Source organism: Balaenoptera ricei, chromosome 10 (genome assembly GCF_028023285.1).
Source record: "Balaenoptera ricei isolate mBalRic1 chromosome 10, mBalRic1.hap2, whole genome shotgun sequence".
Classification (NCBI taxonomy): Eukaryota; Metazoa; Chordata; class Mammalia; order Artiodactyla; family Balaenopteridae; genus Balaenoptera; species Balaenoptera ricei.
Window position 1 is genome coordinate 1,518,241 of NC_082648.1, and position 21,865 is coordinate 1,540,105.

General features: G+C 42.1%; 1 protein-coding gene across 1 annotated transcript in view; it reads right to left on the reverse strand.

Moving 5' to 3' along the window:
• The window catches only part of ADIPOR2 (adiponectin receptor 2), a 51,927-nt gene that overhangs the window by 4,045 nt on the left and 26,017 nt on the right, over window positions 1-21,865 (reverse strand). The window contains exons 3-7 of the mRNA XM_059935020.1: window positions 11,363-11,482; window positions 7,458-7,629; window positions 4,475-4,661; window positions 4,117-4,304; window positions 1,036-1,229 (exon numbers count right to left, since the gene is read on the reverse strand). Of these exons, the coding sequence (XP_059791003.1) occupies window positions 1,036-1,229; window positions 4,117-4,304; window positions 4,475-4,661; window positions 7,458-7,629; window positions 11,363-11,482 (861 nt within the window). The remainder of the gene's footprint in view (window positions 1-1,035; window positions 1,230-4,116; window positions 4,305-4,474; window positions 4,662-7,457; window positions 7,630-11,362; window positions 11,483-21,865) is intronic.

Here is a 21,865-nt window from a genome sequence, read left to right on the forward strand (position 1 = left end):
ACGTGAACAACGGCAAAGCTAATTATCAAGGGAAAGACGTCGATTTTAGAAGTGTAAACTAGAGGGATCCGTAAGTCACTTCCCAAGAGATACCTCCTAGGAAACCAAAGGGGATTCATTTTCCAAAAAGGCGGGGAGGGGTGTGAAAATTTCTCCATATCAATGTCAAAGCCATGATGAGGCAATCTCAGAAAGATAAATTTGATCATCTGAAGTTCCAAAGATGACCTCAGTTAGCATTTTCTTTTATATGAATAGCTAATCTTTGAAGAGACTAGAGGACCAGCTCAGTCTGTGATAATCAGTAGCTGGATGAGGAGCAGAATCCTGGAAGGTCAGATTCCACGTCAGACAGCACCGCACTGTTGACATGCCTCAGGCCGCCTTCAGTTACAAGACTGTCTGTCTATTGGTCCCTTGTATTTTCTGCCCCCTCTCTCCTCCTTTCTTACCATTAACCACATCTAGTTATCCGACCTCCTCTTCCAGCCAAACACGTATATCAGTCCCTCATTACAAATCACTGAATTTTGGTATCAAAAAGGACCTTGGTAAAAACCTGGTCTGTCAGCCTCATCTCATACATGAGGAAACCAGACAAAGAAGGACTAGAAGACCTGTCACACAGCGTAGGGCACAGGAGCACAGACTGAAATTCCACTCCTGCCACCTAATAGGCAGGGGTGCTGGATAAGGAGTTACCTAATCTCCCGAAGCCTCATTTCCCAAGCTGTCAAGCGAAGGCACTGATAACAGCTGTTACACTTTATGGGGCCAGTGTATCCAACGAGGCCGTCCCTGTAAAGTGCTCCCTCAGCTTTCTGCCAGGCACCAACACATGTCAGTTACCAATAAACACTAGTCAATACTGTACTTACTGTCCAGAGAGATACAAACCATGAGGGAGACTGAGGGCTAGGATACACATCTCTGGATTCTGAGTCTGAAACTTCCTCAACTATTCCACTTCCCCGTCTGCCAATAACCCACTAACAGATGGACGGATAGACACTGACCAGCCCTGACCATACTCACCCAGATGTCACACTTGCCGGGAAAGAAGCGCTCGGGGATGCGGGCAGCATACAGAGCTGCTCCCGTGATATACAGGCTGGCCATCAGCATCAACCAGCCAATCTGCCCTATGGTGGCGGCCTTCAGGAAGCCCTCCGAGATGACATAATGCAAGGTGGGAATGACGCCACTCAGGCCAAGGCCCAAGAACACTCCTGGGAATTGTAAGAACACAGTGAAAATGAGGAAGAAGAACTTTGGCACGGTACCAGTGATTCTGTAAACTGAATATTTCACAGCAGGATGCAACAAAATCAGCTTTTTGGTCAAAAGGAAAAAGAAGGTTCTTCAAACTCTGTGATTCTGACATGCAAGACAGCACATCTAAGTTCTAAAAAGGAGATCTATTTACACATGCAAAGAGCCTCCCGCTGAGAAAGGCTTAGCTTAACAAGTCAGCAGTCTTCAAGGGGTTTGGAATTATGTTGCTGAGTGTTTTAGAAACAGACAGCTCTAGGGCTTTGCTCAAAGCACCCCTAAATGCTGCTTCTTTAAAGACACAGATTACAGTACAGAGCAGTTTTACATATTTCATCTTCCCTTTGAGGCACCAGACATTCCTGGGGTGAGAGTAGGGTGGAAAGGACGGAGGTGGGGATGAGGAAGGGAGAGGGCCCCAGAGCACCAGTCGACTCCACCACAGCCGACTGCCCTCAAAACCCTCTACAGCAGTGTTTTTCAAACTTCTGGATATGACCTAGGTTATGAGACAAACTGAGTCTGGATGAGCATTTTTTTTTTTTTAATGAACTAGACTAAAATAAAAAATATCAAAAAAAAAATCAGACTGTGTCAAGTGGAGGGTTAAGTGACGTTTTGTCCAAGTTTTATAATTTATATATATACATATATAAAATAAGACATGTTTAGGGTTGTAACAGAAAATGTCACGATCAAAAAAAGTTTAAAGGTAACGTGGATCTAAAACCACTGTGAAGGGTGTGGGTCAACAAAGCACCACAGGGACGTCCCCCGAGCAGCCAGGAGCTGCTCCCACGTCTGACACACAGATAAGAATGACCTTTGCCAAACAAACCACCATCTGGTAATAAGCTTTCTCAAAAACAAGGTGCCTATTACTTGCTTTGGATGTTACAAGCAAGCGCCCACCGATGTGCGCCAATGCCGAGCGCACACTCGTAGATGACACGGGCGTCCCCGAGGGCGGAGCGGGGGCAGTGCTGGCTCAAGAAGAAAGGGGTCAAGAGGGCCTGCTTCCTACCCCGCCCCCCGAACACAGCGTGCTCCCGTCTCCTCACTGCGCTTTTCCTCCACGTGCTAAGCAGAGGCTGCTGCTCATGGTCGTGCCCATCACTCCCAAAGCCAGAGGCTCAGGAACGTGGTCCCTCTGATGCGCACAGACCGCGGGCCATGCAGCTCCACTCAGCCGGAGCGTTCCCATCGCTCGTGCTCTGGGCTGAACACCACAGCTGAGCACCGCTGGGGAAACCGAGTTCTCTGCGAGTTCATGATCAGCCTCTCTATTCAAAACGTTGTTTTCTTGTCCAATACCTGTTCCCCCCAAGATTGAGGCATATCACAGGAAAGGGGGGTACTGAAACCCAGCAGGACCCGGTGGGGCCCTCCCGGGCACAAAAGCCCTTCCATGTCCCCCATTTCTTATTTGCAGGAAAAAGGTTTCAGCCTCCTAGACCTTTCCTGAGTTCCAAAGGGCAGATTCCAACAGTTACTAATGAGAGGAGTGAGGGAATGCAGAAGTAAAGGCGGAGCAGTCAAGAACAACAGTGCAGGAAAGGGGCACGGTCCGGTTCCTCCTCAAGGGACCCAACCTGATGCATGTCTCAGAGCTCTTCTACAGGAACTGGGGCCCCGCCCGGTGGAGGATGGTGACTTCAGGCTGAGCACAAGCACGGGGACCCCAGACGGGTTGGAACCAGAAGGCCAACGACTGAGGCTCCTGGAACACCACCCCGCTACCCCACATCAATCAATCAGAGGGAGGTCACACACCATGCAGACCTCCCCCAGATTTTGCCTATAAAAACTGTTCCCCCCAAACCATCGGGGAGTTCAAGTTTTCTGAGCACTAGCCGCCCCAGACTCCGTGTCTGGCGCCTTACAACATAAATGCTGCACTGTCCTCCACCACAAGCCGGGGTCGGCAGGCTGGCACGGCAAGCAGACCCAGGTTTGGTTCAGTAACACTGGGAGCCAACCCTGACCACTGCTCACGTGCTCAAAGAAATCCTCAAAAGGCAAGAGGACAGAGTTACAACAGTGCTCATTAACATGACATTAATTCTCACTTCTAACCTTCTAGGTAACTGCAGATAAACTGTGGCTTGGAGTTTGATACAAAATGGTTTAAAACAAAAAGGTTGAAAGGAAAAGTACTCCTTCTAATACTTCCTGTTCATTCTCAGGAGGTACGGGGTTTGACACTGGGGGGTAGAAAACTGAAGACACAGCCCTGGCTCCAAGGGGTCAGTCGCCAGTCCAGGCCCTCACACAGGAAGTACTCACACAGGAAGGGGCTTTTGGCTTTCCACTGATCTCCAACTAAACAGGCATTACCCTAAATACAAAAAGCCTCTTTATCTCTGCATCAAAAAAGATGTGTGGTGCCTCTTTAGAACACAATCAGTTGGGAGTGAAGACTTTTTTTTTTTACACATCTTAAAATGAAAATACATAGGAAAAAAAATTTTTTTAATAAAATGAAAATACATAACAAAACAAAAAAATGACAACAAAAAAAGAACTAATCACTATAAAAAGTACACCTTGAGCTGAGAAAGAGGAATCATGATTTTAACAAAGGTTACGGAGCCACAGCCGTAAGGACAGTGCACGGGCCTAAACTCACGTACACTGTACTGCCCCAAACACGTCAACTGCGATAGCTCAGCACCCACTCCACTCTGACACCCCTACTACTTTACGAGGCCCTCGAGAACGGGAACTGTGATTTCTCCATTTCTGCATCACAAGTACCTCGCGTAATGCTTGGGCAACGGTGACCCTTTAACGAAGCCTGGCAAATAGACGCGCGCCCAGTGTGGGCCCTCTGCGAGCTCTTACCTGCTCTCACCCCCCGGTACTGCGGGGTAGCGAACATGTCCCACTGGGAGACGATAATGGCTGCGATGCCCAGCCCACAGATGACAATCAAGTAGATGAAGCACGGTTGTGGGTTACAGTAGAAAGAATAATAAAGCCAAGGGACAAAGCTTCCCATAATCAGAAGAGCAATACCAGAGTAATCCAGTCTAGGACAGAAAAAAAAAATCCATTTAATGTTAAAAATTACTGCCTGCTACAGGTTCCGATCAAAGTTCCCAGTGGATGGTATCAAGGGTTCTGCCACCTCTGCTGGAAGTTTTCCCCTAGCCCATGGACTCTCCATCACTGATCAAATATGGACTTTGCAGATACTTACTTAGAGAAGACACGGGAGACCCCTTCTGAGTGGCAGTAGACTGTGTGGAACAGCCACGAAAAAGAAAGGCAGAGAATGGCCCCCAAGAAGAATAATCCAAAGACCACCTTCTCTTGCAGGGGGGCCACAAAGGAGATGTTTGGACGAAACATATAAAAGATCCCCAGGCACAGGAAGAATACACAACCTAGGGAAGAGTACGGGAAGAGAGAAAGGATTATCCTTTTGAAGAGATACTGAAGTGTTATATACTGATTATGTTTTCAATCCTGACATCCAAATCGAAAGTTCCGTGAGAACTTTCCAAATTTTTCCAAATAACTGAACCTTATCCAAAATGTTGGTCTACTCCAAACACTGTTGGTATCATATGCTCCTCAGTTTCACAAACTCAGCATACAGAATAACTTACTACTAATCCAAAAAAGAGAACAGACAATGCCTGCTACTTCTTAAAAAACTAGAAGAGAGTGGCATGGACTTATATATACTACCAAATGTAAAATAGCTAGCTAGTGGGAAGCAGCCGCATAGCACAGGGAGATCAGCTCGGTGCTTTGTGACCACCTAGAGGGGTGGGATAGGGAGGGTGGGACGGAGACGCAAGAGGGAAGAGATATGGGGATATATGTATATGTATATAACACAGCTGATTCACTGTGTTATAAAGCAGAAACTAACACACCATTGTAAAGCAATTATACACCAATAAAGATGTTAAAAAAAAAAGATTAAACTAAAAAAGTAGAAAAACCCACTTCTACCTCTATATCCCATGTGAAATTTCATTTATAAAGTTTTTGGCATGTATGTTGTAGCCCAGGTTTCAAAGGCCCATTCCGCATTTTCTTTTGCAGTGAATGCTGATACCTCCAAACTCTGCTAGGAAATACAGTTTCTCTCCACCAATAGCTGTTAAGGAACCTTATGCTTCTCTGGTCCTCACTCGTTGGCCCAACAGATTCGGGAGTTAAGGACAGTGAAATGCCCATTTGGGCCATTTCATAACCAGTTTTTAAACTGTTCTTCACAGTGAGATACCATGTTCTTATTGCCTAGGGAAAGGCCACTTAACACAAGACAGGCACAGAAATTAAGAAGTTAAACATTTACTAAGTGATTCTGTTTGATCCATTTAATAAAGCATCTACCCTCGAGTAGAAGTCAGCAACAAACTTGATTGTCTATTCTACTCTCACTGCACTAGCAGTCTGGAACTTGCAGTCACAGTGGAAATCAAATGCGGGATAAGAAATGTACATCAAATCAGGTAAGGCCAGACTATTCAGTATATTCACAAGGTTGTGCAATCATCACCACTATTTAATTCTAGAACATTTTCATTACCCCAAAAAGAACTCCTTTACCTGTTCAGCCATCTCCCATTCCCCACTAGACAACCCTAGGCAACCACTAATTTACTTTCTGTCTCTATGGATTTCCCCATTCTGGGTATTTCATGTATATGGCTCATACAGTACTTGGCCTTTGTGTCCGGCTCCTTCCACTTCGCATGTTTTCAAGGCTCACCCATGTTGTAGCACATTATCAGCAGTTCACCCCTTCTATGGCCGTTATATGGATATACCACATTTTATTCACCCTCAGCTGATACATGGGTTGTTTCCACTTTCAGCATTATTATGAATAATGCTAAGAACATTTATGTACACATTTTTGTGTGAACATGTTTTCAATTCTCTTGGGTATACACCTAGAATTAAAATTGCCGGTAACTCTGTTTAACTTTCTGAGGAACTGCCAAACTATTTTCTGTGGGCTGCACCATTTTACATTCCACCAGCAATGCACGTGAGTTCTAACCCTTCCACATCCTGGCACAGACTTGATATTTTCCGTTTTCTTGGTAACAGCCATTCCAGTGATGGTGAAGTGGCATCTCACTGCACCTCCGCAAATGACCCAGGATGTTGAGCGTCTTTTCGTGTGTTCACTGGCCGCTTGTATGTCTATTCCGATGCTTTCCCCATTTTTAAAACTGAGTTGTCTTTTTATTGTTTAGTTGTAAGAGTTCTTTACTAGACCCTTACCAGATATATGATTTGCAAATATTCTCTCCCATTCTGTGGGTTATCGTTTTACTTTCTTGATAATGTCCTTTGACATACAAAAGATTTTATTTTTATTTTTTTTTATTTTTTGGTCACACTGCACAGCATGTGGGATCTTAGTTCCCCAAACAGGGATTGAACCTGTGTCCCCTGCATTGGAAGGCAGGAGGATTCTTAATCACTGGACCACCAGGGAAGTCCCAAGTTTTTAATTTCTATCAAGTACAATTTATTTTTTCTTTGGTTGCTTATGCTTTAGGTGTCAATTCTAAGAAACTGTCACTTAATCCAAGGTCATAAAGATTTACATCTATGTTCTCTCCTAATGGGTTCATAGTTTTAGCTCTTATGTTTGGGTCTTTGATCCATCTTAATTTTTCTATATGGTGTGAATTAGGAGTCCAACTTCATTCTTTTGCATACTAGTTACTCAGTTTTCCCCAACACCATTTGCTGAAAAGACTGTTCTCTCCCCCACTGCATTCTTTCTTTAATGTGCAATCATGATGGAAAGAAATATCATAGATCACATTCTACTTCAAGCCAAACTGAAATTGAATTGTGAATATTCTAAGTAATGACTTTCAAAAATCAGCTTACTTCTATTAAATAACTACCGTCCTCTCCATGCTCATTAAAATATTATACCCCATTCTGTACAGTGCCTTTTCCTTTGCCTGGTTTAAGGACATGTCTGAAAATCCAGTAGAGAGAAATACAACCTAGTTATCATACAATCATCGTGTCAACGAGGACTACCACAGCGACAACCACTGAGAAACTTCATCATTAGAAATCCAGAAAACAATAACGGCAAATCCAAAATACATCTTTTAAGTTCCGTCCTTACCTCAAATACACTGGTGAGGGGAGAAACAGAATGATCACATTATATCACTGCTGTTACATACCTAAGAGATGTGTCCAGATGTTGCCTGTCTCAGTGTGGATTCTGAAAATGCTCTTAAAACAGGCCCGGAAAGAAGGCATAGGGGGCCGGTGTCCATGCAAGAGGAAGTCGTTATCCTTGAGCCAGTCGGGTAGCACATCATGAGGGATTACTCGCCACCGACCTTCCCAGACCTAGAAGAATATTAGCAAATACGTCTGAGTTTAATGTCAACTGAGCAATACTGACAGCTATCTCTTACCACACTGGCTTATAATGAGAAAAAATACCTTATCTTTAGAAAGACAAATAACATTCAAAGGTATAATGTCCTATATTCTGAGGTTTTAAAAACTTGATTGAGGAAAAACATTTTTTTAAAGGCAGGGGATCGGGGGGCGGGGACAGGACTTTTCTTAGGAAAAGGGAAGAGCAAATGAAATGAAGTTATAGAAAATACCCAAAAAGAGTGCTTTCAAGCTCTGTTTCAGTCTGGCTAAAGGTAGGGTGAGGGGGCTGAAGTCCCACCCATACAGACGCCCCTCCTTCATCCTCCACCACAGACTCTACCTCTGAAAAATCCCTGTCGTGTTAAATAAGACCATTTTTATACTTAATATTCCTGTCAGTGAAAAAAGAACATAGAATCACACTTGTGCACCTTCCGCTGAAGTCTCTCCCTCTCCCTCACTCTTTCTCTTCCCATCACAGCAAACGCGGCAAGTAGAGAAGAGCACAGGGGTCAGAAGATCTTGGATCTCTGCCGTTAACTAGTTGAATAAGCTTTAATTACAGAATCCTCAAGCCTCAGCGTCCGCATTTATAAAACGAGGACACGAGTGCTTCGATCACTTGGCGAGGAAGCTGTGAGGACCAAAGGAAAGGACCCAAAGCCCTTCATAGATGAGGCGGCAAACCCCAGCGTCCACCCCACAGGTGATACACAGTCCTGCCGTCCCCACAGGCTGCCACCTGAGAGCTCAGGACCAATGCTGGGGAGCCGGCAAAGGGGCTCAGCCCTCCTGCCCTCCGGGCCCCCTCTTTCCTCGCTGTCAGGCCCCCATCAGACTCTAAAGGAAAGGGATCAGGAGTGTGGAAGCCCCTCCTAAAAAGGGTGTGTCTTCACTCTGCTCCTAATCACGTCTCTCAGCCCAGTGAGCTCACACCACAAAATCACTTAAGCCTAAACTAACCTGTTTCTGCTGAGCCAAAAAGATGCAAGGAAGGATGTAGGAACATGTCTACCTGTGGCTTCCACTCTGACATCGACGTCCCTGTGACCAGAAGCACGGCTGAACCCCACATCGGCCAGCCACCATGCCCACCCTTTCCCTCCACAAGAGTCTGCTGTTCTCTGCTCCCCCTAATCCTTCCTTAGGGGCGTTTTCAGAGTACTGATCCTCTGTGGAACTCCAAAGGGAGTGGACACAAACAACTGAAGAATAGCAGTGACACTCTTCACACTCAAACTCACTCTCCCTTCTCTCCCTACCCTCCCCGCTGGCCCTTTCACCTTCCAACTCAAAACCTGAGGCCTGGGCTAATCTGGCCATTCCCTCCCCAAGAGCCTGCTTCACACAAACGCCACCGGGCAAGGGTAGAGCCGTGGGGCTGGCTCGGTGCCCCCTGCAATGTTCCACATCCTGGACATGCACAGCAATCCTAACATACAACAAAATAAAATAATTTGTTACAAGATGCTGCTACTCTGTTTTATTTTGGGAGCATTTTATTTTCTAAGATAGAAATCAATCCTCACCTCCCTCAAGGCAGTTCACAACATGGAAACAGCTCTGCTGTGATCATATGAAAAGTGCTACTGTGTCATCCATCACGCAGCCAAAATAGTCAAAAAGAATGCCGAGTTTCTTGCTAGTCACATATGCTTACAATGTCAGAGTGACTTTCCCCATTGTTTCTAAACAAACATTCTGGTGTCTAAAGACTGGGCCAAGGAGCTGTGCTTTCATAATTATACTGGAATAGTGTCATTTTCAGACACTGCACCCGCGTGGTTCAACTTGCAGTGTAGCCAAATGCCAACCCAAACAGGTATTCTCTTTCCCCTCCTGGGGAAGAATAAAGTCACAGCTTAGTCAAAGACACATTTATTTATAAGCTTGACAAGGACAATGCCTAAATCAAACATCTTAGCAATGGTCCACTAGGTTTGTATTAGACCATACAATGCACAAAACTTAATTTACAAAAGTGACCCACAGAACACCTCCTATCCCACATGGGCCTGACGATGCTCGTAAACAGCAACTACTGAAGGCTGGGAAAGAGACACCAAGATCAAACTTGGATACTCTGTAAGCCTAAACGGTTTTATTCCCTATCCCTATAAGAAAAGCTTTTCCAAAAGGGAAAGTACCTGGACTAGCAAGGTGACAGGACACTTCATTTTAAACTGTTTACTTGTTTCCAATCCAAGAAAGAACCCTGTGTCACTAGTTTATCAAGGACGGTCAGGTGCTGGGCCGCGGTGTGTGGGGCGACCCAGGAAGCCTCTCCCTCTGATCACAGACACACTGCTAGCGGATGATAAGGGGTTGGTAATAATCACTACTTTTCCTTCAGTAAATTATAGTCTGTAGCAAAAAAGTGCCCATTTATTCACCCATTAGCTCTTAAACTGGAAAGTTTTATCTGCTTTATTCTCTACTCTTGGTTCAGAAGGGAGAACAAAAAGACAGTCAAGTTAGCTACAGGACCCCACGGATCCATTAATATAAAAATCCCTAATGGCCGGACACTGAATATTGAACTTTGAGATTTAACACCAAACTTGCTTTTTGAAAAACAAAATATATCTTTTGTATCCCTTTGTGCCAATTCTCCAGAGACACTGATTACTAGAATGGGTCTATTGTTTTGCTTCGATTTTTCTTCACCAGTTTTCAAACACTGATTCAAATTTCCGAGGCTCTAAAAGTAGATCCATAAATGATTAGACCCTCCCACCACTCCTCCCCACCCCCTACTCCCCCCACCCCCCAATCCGTCTGTCTTGGAAGAGATGTCTATATCCAGATTATAACATTCTCTTCTCAGCTCTGGTCCAAAGTATAGGACTCTAAGTCAACTGGCCCCAATTATTTCTAGAATCATTGTGAATGTAGGAAAACCTAAATTTAGTTTTCAGGATCTACGACTACATGCATAAAAAGTCTTGGTTTCATAAAACTCATGAAAAAGCTAAGTGTCAGAAAAATGTTTCTCTAAATGATCTAGAGTCCTTCAAAAATGTTTAATACATGAATTTACACACACACACACACACACACACACACACACACACACACACTGACTTGTGCTGACCTGAGGTCACGCCTGCCAGGGCTCCTATGGATCAGATGGACCAAGCGGCTATACCCGTACCAGGGTCCCTGACCATTTTCTCTAAACAAGCAACCCCAATTCCAGTTACCATTTGAGGGGGGAAAAAAATCCCCACATGGATCCTAATGAATCAGAAAACACAGCTACACTGCAGATACTAGATGTGTGTGAAAACTGGGCAGTTCCTATCTGAAGAGGAGTCTGATTAGCCACACAAGCCCTAGGAGAGTAGCACATTGGCTATCACAGTAGAACAGATTCAAAGGACCTGGAGATGGCACTTCAGTATCTCCAGGCATCGAACACCCCCAATTTTTTCATTCTGTCTTGTCTAAATGGTCAACAAGACATCTCCTCTGTGAACCTATTTTCAGGAAAGCCTTGTTTCCCAGCTGGATAATGTAGTGTTAGCAAACCTTTATCACGGCTGTGCAGGCAAACAAAGAACTTGTGCCTTCAACAGGGTTAAAGTCTTGACACTGCTTCTGCCCCCCACACCGCCACACGCCTCTCTCCTTAAAGATTCCTGTTTGGGAAGGACTAAACATACAGCATGGAAACAACAAGAAAGGGCCACTTTACCTTACACACAAACTCTTCCATTCTCTCCATGGCGTGGTGGGCTTGTAAGAGGGGGGACATGCCCATAAACCCCTCGTCCTCCTGAGACGCTCCATCATCGCACCGACGTTCCTCCAAGCTCTGCAAGGCAATCACAGAAACAGTCAGGGACAGAGACCAGGAGCCAAAGGAACCAAACAATACCTTTTCCTTGAAGAATTACAATGAGATTCTCTTAAGGTCAAAACAAGGCTCAGACAAGTAACAATATAGGAAGTAAGGTCTGTTTATTATAGAATTGTTATGAGTGCTGAAAATGAACAAGAGGTGCCTGATTCTTCTCTGACAGACAACTGAACTATGGCAGCAGCATTCCTATTCAAGGAGTAGCCTTGAATGCTTTGTTTTTCATTTTAAGAATTATACCCATAGACCACATAATACTATTACACATATAAAGTTGAGACATTATTGAGGGGAAATCTCCAAGAATCCCACCTGGCACATGTAAAATAAATACAATGTGGTAAGTGCTCTAGGGGAAAAGAAAGAAAGGAGGAAAAAAACTACATTTACTAAATTCTTAAAATACACCAAGCACAAAGGAAAGGCCATCTAACTTAATCCTGACAACCACCTTACTAGATTAGTATTCTTATCTAAACATATAAAGAACATTAGGCCCAAGGTTAAAACTAACAAAGTGGAAAAGTAAAAAAAGACGAAACCCCTCGTCTTTGCACACAGGTGAGGAAACGCTCACTGTGTCTGGGGAAATGCAGGAAGACGTGACAACCTGCAGTCTCCAGGTCCAAGTGCCTGCTGGTTTAGAGGAAGTGAAGTTGTAAGAAGGGCAATGAACTAGAACTCAGGAGACGCCAGGAGTGAGCCTGGTTTAACCACTAACGTCGATGGTCTTCTAGACAGGTCTCTCAACCTTTCTGAGCCTCAATTTTCTCATTTCCATCTAAAAGGAGAAGTTTAAATCTCTCCAGTCTTCTCCATTCTCTACAATTTGGTGGTTCTGTCACTCAGTGAATAATGACACCACAGGAAACTGCTTCCTAAGCTAAGTGTCTGCCAGGTGAACAGCTGCTCACATAAGTGCCTAAGGGAGTGAACTGATCCTCTCTCTGCAATCAGAAAACCAGCCGGGGAGGCTGAGCGCACGGAGGTCATCTACCACAAAACTTTAATTTGAACACGTTTCAAAAGAAATCCTAAGATTTTACTTTATTTTCTTCACTTTTCAAGATAACTTAGAGGCTATTAAGCAGCGTGTGAGACATGCTATGCACCCAATCTCAATTTTTTAAAAATTATGCTCTCCAAGAAAACTATCTTGAATCTGCTTCTCTACTATTCTCACCAATAAAACACCCTCCCCTTCTCTACTTACCTAAAACTTACCTTCCTGCCCCTCCATGCCAGCCCATCACCATCATGTTCCTGTTTAAACCTCTTAACTACTCTCGCATAGTGTTTCTCTACCTTTCCTTCAAGAAGGTTCCACGTTTCCCTCCCACACCCCTCCACTTTTCTAGGAACATTTTTTGGATTGCTTCCCCCAATCCTGTGAAATTTCAATGACACAGATATTAACACAGCTGTCTGGAGGGCTACAAACCATTGTAACATTTCAATGTGTTTCACTCCCCTCAAACAAGAAGCCATTTTCACCAGAAAATGTAGGCTCCACCTAACCTATAACATGCCTCCTCTTCTGAATTTCTTCAGCACTTCAAGTCCAGACTGCTCATTTGACAACTAATGTACAGCTCTTGTTCACTGGCTTACACTGTTTTATTTCATATTTGATAGAATGTTACTTTTTCACTGTAACGCTTCCTAAACTAGATTTTAAGTGTATGTTTGTCTTCTTCCATTGCTCCCAGAACAGCTCTGTGCCAATATTTTATATACTTACAAAGTTGCTAGATTAATTAATGCTTTAAAAGATTTAAGGACTGTGCCTTATTAAACAAAATAAAAGTGATAAAATTCCATTAAATCATCAATTATATGAAAACTGAAAATAGACAAAGGCTTGAAATGATTAGCGGACTGATTTTTTAAAGTATAAAATGTAAATTTATATAAAACATAAAATAGGTCCAATATTTATGCATGTTTAACATTTAGTTCATTCTTCACAAAGAGAAACAGAAACATGGATTCAATCTTGATTCTCAGACAAATAAATCATGCCAGCAGTTTCCAATAAAACTACAAATAAGCACAGAGAACATAGTTAAATGTTTCCTGTACTATCAAAAGTAAAACCTGACTAAGTTGCAGACAGTCTGAGATACCAATGGGATCAAGTGCACTTGGCTTCATGCAGGACCACTGATAGGGAAAGGCAAGGCAGCCTCACTGGCAGAAGCAAAGGCACTTCACATAGGCAACCTTTACTACAGACTGAGGTAAGGAAGATGAGGAGAGGGCGCCTCTCTGGCTGGGCACCCACCACTGTCCACGTCTACAGGAAAGAGAGATGAACGCTTCAACTCCCCGTCACAGGGAGGGAGGAGAACAATGGCACTGCTATGGGGAAGGACAGCTTTGCTTCTCAGCAGTGCTTAACACATGTTTATTACAAGAAAACAGAAAACATTGAGAATGCAAGATGTATGGTCTCGGTTGAACACCAAACAGAGGAAAAAACTGTTTATTCACTTAAACAGTTTTTAGGAAAAGTTGGCTTGCCAATGGATAAAAGTGAGTCTGAAGCCAGATAAACCTTGACTAATGATAAATTGTGTAATCTTTGACAAAATTATATACATTCTCACCAAGCCTCAGTTTCCTCATCTGCAAAATGATTTTAACAACACTGCACTACACTGCACATCTGTTTAAGGAACAAAGATAATGAATAAAAGAAACTATTCCAGGGCCTAGGACTCGGGCAATAAATAAGTGATGGTCTTTCTCATGATGATGGGCTACGTACTGAGAACACTGAAGTAGGTGCCACAGCCTAGTGGGGAAGGCACCCATGTAAGTAAAAAAAAAAAAAAAAAAAAAAAAAAAACCACAGCAATGAGCTAGTCTATAGTATGGACAAGGTCTGATGCAAACAGAAAAGAGAAAAGTTAACTCTGGCACTGCTAGAAAGTTTTCCAGAAAGGTAACATCTGAAGCAAGCCCTGGAAAATGTGTTAAGAGTTCACCAGTCAGGGCTTCCCTGGTGGCACAGTGGTTGAGAATCTGCCTGCCAATGCAGGGGACATGGGTTCGAGCCCTGGTCTGGGAGGATCCCACATGCCGCGGAGCAACCAGGCCCGTGAGCCACAATTACTGAGCTTGCGCGTCTGGAGCCTGTGCTCCGCTACAAGAGAGGCCGCGATAATGAGAGGCCTGCGCACCATGATGAAGAGTGGCCCCCACTTGCGGCAACTAGAGAAAGCCCTCGCACAGAAATGAAGACCCAACACAGCCATAAACAAACAAACAAACAAACAAACAAACAAACCCAAAGTTAAAAAAAAAAAGAGTTCACCAGTCAGGCATGACAGGGAAAGGTAACAGCCCGAATCCAAAAACACAGAGGGAAGAAAAAGCTCCATACAAAGAGTACAGAGTTTAGCACAGCTGTGGCAACAAAGTAAACGTGATGTGAGGCCAAAGGAGGTGAGTAAGGAAACAATCCAAATGCCTGTGGATGAGGGAAGAGACCCAGCCTAGCTAACAATAGAATACTAGTCAGTCATAAAAAGGAATGAAGAGTGGATACAGAAGATGTGGTGCACATACACAACGGAATATTACTCAGCCATTAAAAAGAATGAAATAATGCCATCTGCAGCAACATGGATGGACCTAGAGATTGTCATACTGGGTGAAATAAGTCAGACAAAGAGAAATATCGTATGCTCACATGCAGAATCTAAAAAAAAAAAAAAAGATACAAATGAACTTATTTACAAAACAGAAACAGACTCACAGACTTAGAGAACAAACTTATGGTTACAGTGGGAGGGGGGGATAGTTAGGGAGTTTGGGATTGACATGTACACAAGGCTATATTTAAAATAGATAACCAACAGGGACCTACTGTATAGCACAGGGAACTGTGCTCAATATTCTGTAACAACCTAACTGAGAAAAGAGTTTGAAAAAGAATAGATACATGTGTACATATAATTGAATCACTTTGTTGTACACCTGAAACTAACACATTGTTAATCAACGATACTCCAACCTAAAACAGAAAGTTTAAAAAAAAAAAAAAAAAAGGAATGAAGTTCTGGCGCAGGCCACCACAGGGATAAACTTTGAGAACATCATGCTCAGTGAAATGCACCCCACACAACAATTCCACTTACATGAAATACCTAGAATAACCAAATTCACAGAGACAGAAAGTGAACTAGAGGTTCCCAAACACTGGGCTGCGGGGAGGAAGGAACGAAGAGTTACTCCTTAAGTCTTTCTGGGGCGATGAAAAACTTTGGAAGTAACAGTAATGGTTGCACAACATTGTGAATACAATTAGTGTCACTGAACTGTATACTTTAAAGGGGTTAGAATGGCAAATTTTACATTATAAATTTTGCCACAATAAAAAATTGTTAAAGAAGGCAAAGATGCACAATGTAGCTTTATTCATAATAGTGAAAAACCAGAAATAACCCAATTGTCTAACAATAAGAAACTGGATAAACAAGTGTGATATATTTATGTAACAGAATACTCTTCCATAATAAATAACTGACACAAAACAATTTGGGTGAGTAGCAGAAACATGCCAAGTGAAAGAAGCCAATTATTAAGACAGTGTGTATCACATGATTCCATTTATATCAAGGTCAGCAACAAGCAAAACAAATCTACTGTGGCAGAAGTCACAATAATGGCAACCACTGGGAATGGGGGTGAGGGAGGGGTTACTGACTGGAAGGGCGTAAGGGAAGTTTCTGAATGATGGAAATAATCTGAATCTTGATCTGCGTGGTCGTCACACATATGTAGTGTCACTGTGCTATATATCTAAGATTTGGGCATTTTACTGTGTTTAAATTACCCCATAATACAATGTTTGTAAATCATCCCTCAATAAAATGCTTAAAAAAAAAAAAAAAAAAAAAAAGGAGGGAGAGGAATGGAGGTGAAGTTAGGTAGGAACCAGCTCCTTCAAAGCTTCTGACGCTACTGGGCTTCAGGCTTCACCCTGCAGGCACAGCTGAGCATTTAATGGATATGCGAGCAGAGCAAGCTGAGCGCTAGACTTGCATTTGGAAACGGTCACTTTGGCAACAGAGAGGAAGTCCGGTTGAAGAAGGGAAACAGGAAAGGAGAGAAGTAAATTAGAAAACACTTTAAAAGTCTAAAGCAGTTTGATCTCAGCTAGGGGGAATTTTACCCCCACCCCCTCCCAGGGGACATCTGGCAATAACTGGATTCACTTTTACACGTCACAAGTGGTGGGAATGCTACTGGCATCCAGTAGGTAGGGGCCAGAATACTGTTAAACATCCTACAATGGCAAAATGTCACCAGGGAGTGAGAAACTCTGATCTAAAGAAATAATGAGAGGGTCTATACACCTCAAATTATGTATGTCACAGTTCAATACTGTGTTCACATCAGAAAAAAAAAAAACAACTTATCAGATCCTTCACTGTGAAAGATGCTAACAAGTGAGCCACTTACTAATAAGTGGTTACTAGTGCCGGGGCTAAATGGTAAGCATTCATTCAAAAATCTCAGGAAGTATTCACTGAGCAGCTACCACCTTAGAGATGAGAAACCTGAGGTTAAATGATGTGTTCAAGGTAACACACCTAGAGTCAGAAATTCAACTCAGGTCCACAGAGTTCCTGCTCTATTCATTCCCCTCACACAGTTTTCTAGTTATGAAACGGCCTGTTTCTGTGGGTAACAGACATTGGACCAAAAGGCCACGACACATACAGACAGCCCTCGTTCCGCGTAGTAGCTCAGGACGTAAAAACTGTGCAAGCCAAAATCACATACGGCAATCTTAATGACCAGTGGGGACTATTCCGTGACCTTAACAAAATGCTGTCAAAACATTAAAATCTCTGTCAGTTTTACATGTACAAAGAAACAGACTAGTAAAAACCAGTATTTATTTAGCATGCTATATTTTAGAACAGAAACACTGAGAATTAAGTGTTTATTGGTTAAAAAAAAGTTACCAAGAGTGATGTGAGCAGTGTGTGCCTTCTTGTTGTTTAACTTGTAATACACAGTGAGCATATTCTCTATGCCTTGGCAAACTGTCGTACTTTCTAAGTTTGGATCAGGGTTTCAACGTTTTATTCTTTGCACTTTCAAAGTCATGAAACATCCTTAGGCATTCCTTTCATCTGACCTTTCTGCCTGCCACTGGCCATCCACATCCTCTGTCACACGATACTCCTTTATGGTGACAAGCCTGCCCTCACTAAGATCCTCTGGCTGCAGATCTAGAATCTCTTAAGTGGCGGCAGGCAGTGCCAACATTCCCACAGTCAGCTATTGCTTCTCTAACTCCTATTTATGTTTGACTTGATCTTCACGCTCGCCATTATCACCTTCATTTCTTTGCTTCACTTTTATCTTTGTCATCCAAGTCCCTCTTTTGATTATCCATTTTTATAAAGGGTCACATGGGTTTATCACTGGGAAGCAACATACTTTGCTGTCTCATGGATTAAGTGAGTAACAGATGTACACTGACCAGTCACTGACAGACTTTCAAAGAAGTCATCAATACAATGGACATCTACTATTTGCACCATCATCTGTGGACTGGAGAGAGAGCAGAGAGTTGGCACTTTAAGAATTACTTCACAGTAAATATACCACAGTAACTAAAATTTGAACCATACTGTGGAGGGACTGGTATTATTTAACGAAGTTAAATAATGGTAGCTGAAACTCATGCATGCTGGAAACTTGCAAAGCATTAGGACTGCCTATATGCATTTCTCTTCTCATCTTTTACAACTGCCCTTCTATCCAAAATGGTGCTTCTAAAAAGCTAACCTCAATTCAAAGAATGCGATCCTATATGTAAGGCAAGAATTTCACTGTAGATTACATTACTAAGATATGTAGCTTCATCCAGGTGTTTTTTTGTTTTGGGGGGGGGATCAGTTTTTTATTAATAAATACCACCAACGGTAATATTTCCACCTCCCATGGTCCAGTGTATGTGTTAGGAAGCAGAATGTGGTCAGTGGTCAAATACACACCCCAGTAAAGATAAATACTTCCACCCATCCCAACATGTCAGCAAGATTTCTGAATTTTTATAAAAGAACATTTCCTTCAGAAGAGCAAAGTATTAATAAGTCTGCTGATCTACCAAACACTATCCCCACTTCTCACCCTCCTATTACAGAATACTCACCAACATGTCCTCAAAAAACAAATGTCTAAAACACTAGACCATAAATAGTTATTTGTTGTGTTCAAGCATTGTGGAGTTGCTAATTAGGGATCTACACAGAGTGGGTGGTGGTAAATATAGTTCCCCTGGTTAAACAGAGGATAACATGTAGGAAATAAGTGGTAGAGTCAAGCAGTGGCTAGAACACAGGACAAAAATGTTTTCTCTGGGGCACACGGGCAAGTTTATAGCTCTGCCACATAATGAAGGTTTGGAAAGTCTGTGCTGAGCACTATATATATAAAAGTCTGTCTTCCAATATTAATTCTAAAGAACTACCTTGTCATGAGTGGAAATTACTTTTAATTTCCCTTCTAGTAGCCACTAAACCACAGCACCCAAAGATCTGTTTCAATACTAAACTGCATCTATACTAAGATGATCACATACAAGGGTTAAACATTTGCTCTGCTCTGCTCCTGTTGTCATACCTCTGTTATCAAAACAAATTTTGAAGAGAAACAGGACATTGTAAATGATAAACAATTAAAACCAAAGCTGCCTAAAATAAAGGCATAAATCGTAATTCTCTAAGGCTTTCTATGAATAAATCACTATATTTAAACTTAAAGAGAGGTCAATGCTCTGAAGTGAGTACAAAGACACTTTCAAATCTTTTTCTCCTGCTATCTTCAGTGAAGTCCATCTGTGAGAAGAGTTAAAGTGGGTTATATCTCAAAACACAACAATATCCAACCCTGAGGATCCATACAAACTGCAACCTAAAATGTTAATTCTCTGGAGTGTATTTTACCTTTGGAAAGAGAGAACCAGAGTGATAAAGATGAAAGTCCTTAAAGATAAGTCTAGTATGAAAATAATTCATCAGTCTATTGGGCATTTATCTGCTTTAGCCCAACTCAGTTCAACAGAGTAATTCAGTTTAATAAATATTTATTAAGAGGATTTTTTAAAAGATGAGTAAAATATAGTCTCTGTCTTCCATAGGCATACAATTTAAAAAGGGGCTGAATTAGCTACATAAATGACTAAGAAATAAGGTACAGCCAGTTTAAAGGCAGGGAGTGTGGAGCTCGGGAAAGGCTGCATGAAGAATAGAATTTTGGAAAGACGAAATAAAAGAACTGTCAAGAGAGAAAAGCAAAAGTACCATTTTGAAGAAAAGAGACTAGTTCAGTTCAGCTGAAACTTAGGGTGCATTTAGCGGAGTAGCAAGACATAAATTATATATTTAACTACTAGTTGAAGTCAGTAGACAAAGTGCCACAGAGATCTACAGTCATAACACCATCCACAATTAGAAGATAAAGGTCAAGGAAATGGTAAGATACCCAGGGCCAGGACAGCAAATTTTGATTAAAATGTATATGCCCCTACAGAGGTCAATGAGAACTGAGGCTCCTGCATTCACATAATTATGAGGACTAAGATCTAAGGCCCCTATACAACATGACTTCATTTGTTCAGGAAATCCTTGCCCAGGAAGGTTAAGGATACAAACCAGTAGGTAACTTTGCTGTTAGCTTTAGGAACTTCTCAGAAACTCACTTAACATTAGACTGCTCAACCAGATCCTTAGTATAATAAATTGCTGAACTGGGTAAACCTACTCATTTATCAAGCAAGAACTTGCTCACTAGACTTGCTCCAACTGTCCTAATCTATCACAAACTCTGCGCAATGTTAACGTGATCTTTGTATTGAAAGACCTGCTTTAAACCACTAGAAGTCAGACCCCACACCCTACACACAGCCACCCATGGCCTCTCCTTTCTAAAGCAAGACGCTTTAGAGTGATGCTCACTCTCACTGCAGTAAATCAGAGACTTCGCTTAGTCTCATCAACAGGTTATTTTTCATTTGTTTGCTTTTTTTATTAACCATTTTTTAAACTGAAGTACAGTTAATTTACAACGTTGTGTTAGTTTCAGGTGTACAGCAAAGTGATTCAGTTATATAAATCAACAGGTTATTTTGACGGTCTTTTTGGAAAGTTGACAGGTTGAATCCAGCCTTAAATTTAGAAATCTGCAATGTGTAGTAAGGGCATTAGCAAGCTGATATAGCTAACATTCAAACACAGGGATTAGTAGAAATTAAGGTGTCTTCAAAAAATGATAGCTGAAAGAGTAAGCACCGATGACTGCATCTCTGGTGTCGTCCAACGGAGGAGGTACAACAGCCAGTCTATCTGAACACTCACTTTGGCCAGCCTAGAAACATACAGACTCACCCTGTAAAGACTAGTTATCTCTATCAAAGATTGATGGAAAAGACCTTTAAAATCATCCAAGTTTTTTAAAAAATTCTCACAAAGCAACTGCCTCTAATCTTAACTGAATTTCCTAAGTAGACCTCCTCAAGAAAAAATGAAGTGACTGGCAGACGGGAGTCTAATTACAAGTTAGCTTTCTTATGATAAACTAATATACAGTGGCATTCTTATAAGTTTGGTTAAAGCAAATCAGTTCAAGAAAATAATTCCTAGGTTGAATGAATGAAAAGTTGGCTCCAGTCCCCATTTATGAAGAATTTGAAGCAGAGGAAAAGTAGGACAACCATAAAGGCTGCTCTCTTTATTCAACTTAATACCTTAAAAACTCAGAGATACGAAATAAAGCCATAAAACTAAAGATCAAGGGTAACCTGGTTTGAAATGCCTCTTTTGTGTTTTTATCTATAGACGGTTACAAAACACAAACTATGAAGTTCAGCAAATACAGTTAAAAGAGCTGATGCTTTAGAGCCAGAGGCCTAGAAGTAATGGTCTATCCACTTCAACCAATACACAACACTACACATTTCAGAAAGAACTTTGGAGGGTGGAAGAACACTGGACTGGGAGGCTAAAGATCTGGATTTTAGGCCCCGATCGTCTAGGCTCACTTGCTAACAAACCGACTCCCTTGTACCCTTCACTCTAGCTATACCAGACATTTTGCAGGTTCACACATCAATATACACCAATGTATACTCAAAACACGTTAGCTATTATCATTATTACTATTCCCTAAAAGCATCATGCTATTTCTTACTTCTGAGTCTTCATATCTGCTATTCCCTTTGCCTGGAATGCCTTTTAGTCCTTCAATAACCGAGTCAAGCCTCATCCAATTCTGCTTATTACATTTCCACTTCCTTTTAGATAACCCCAGTCA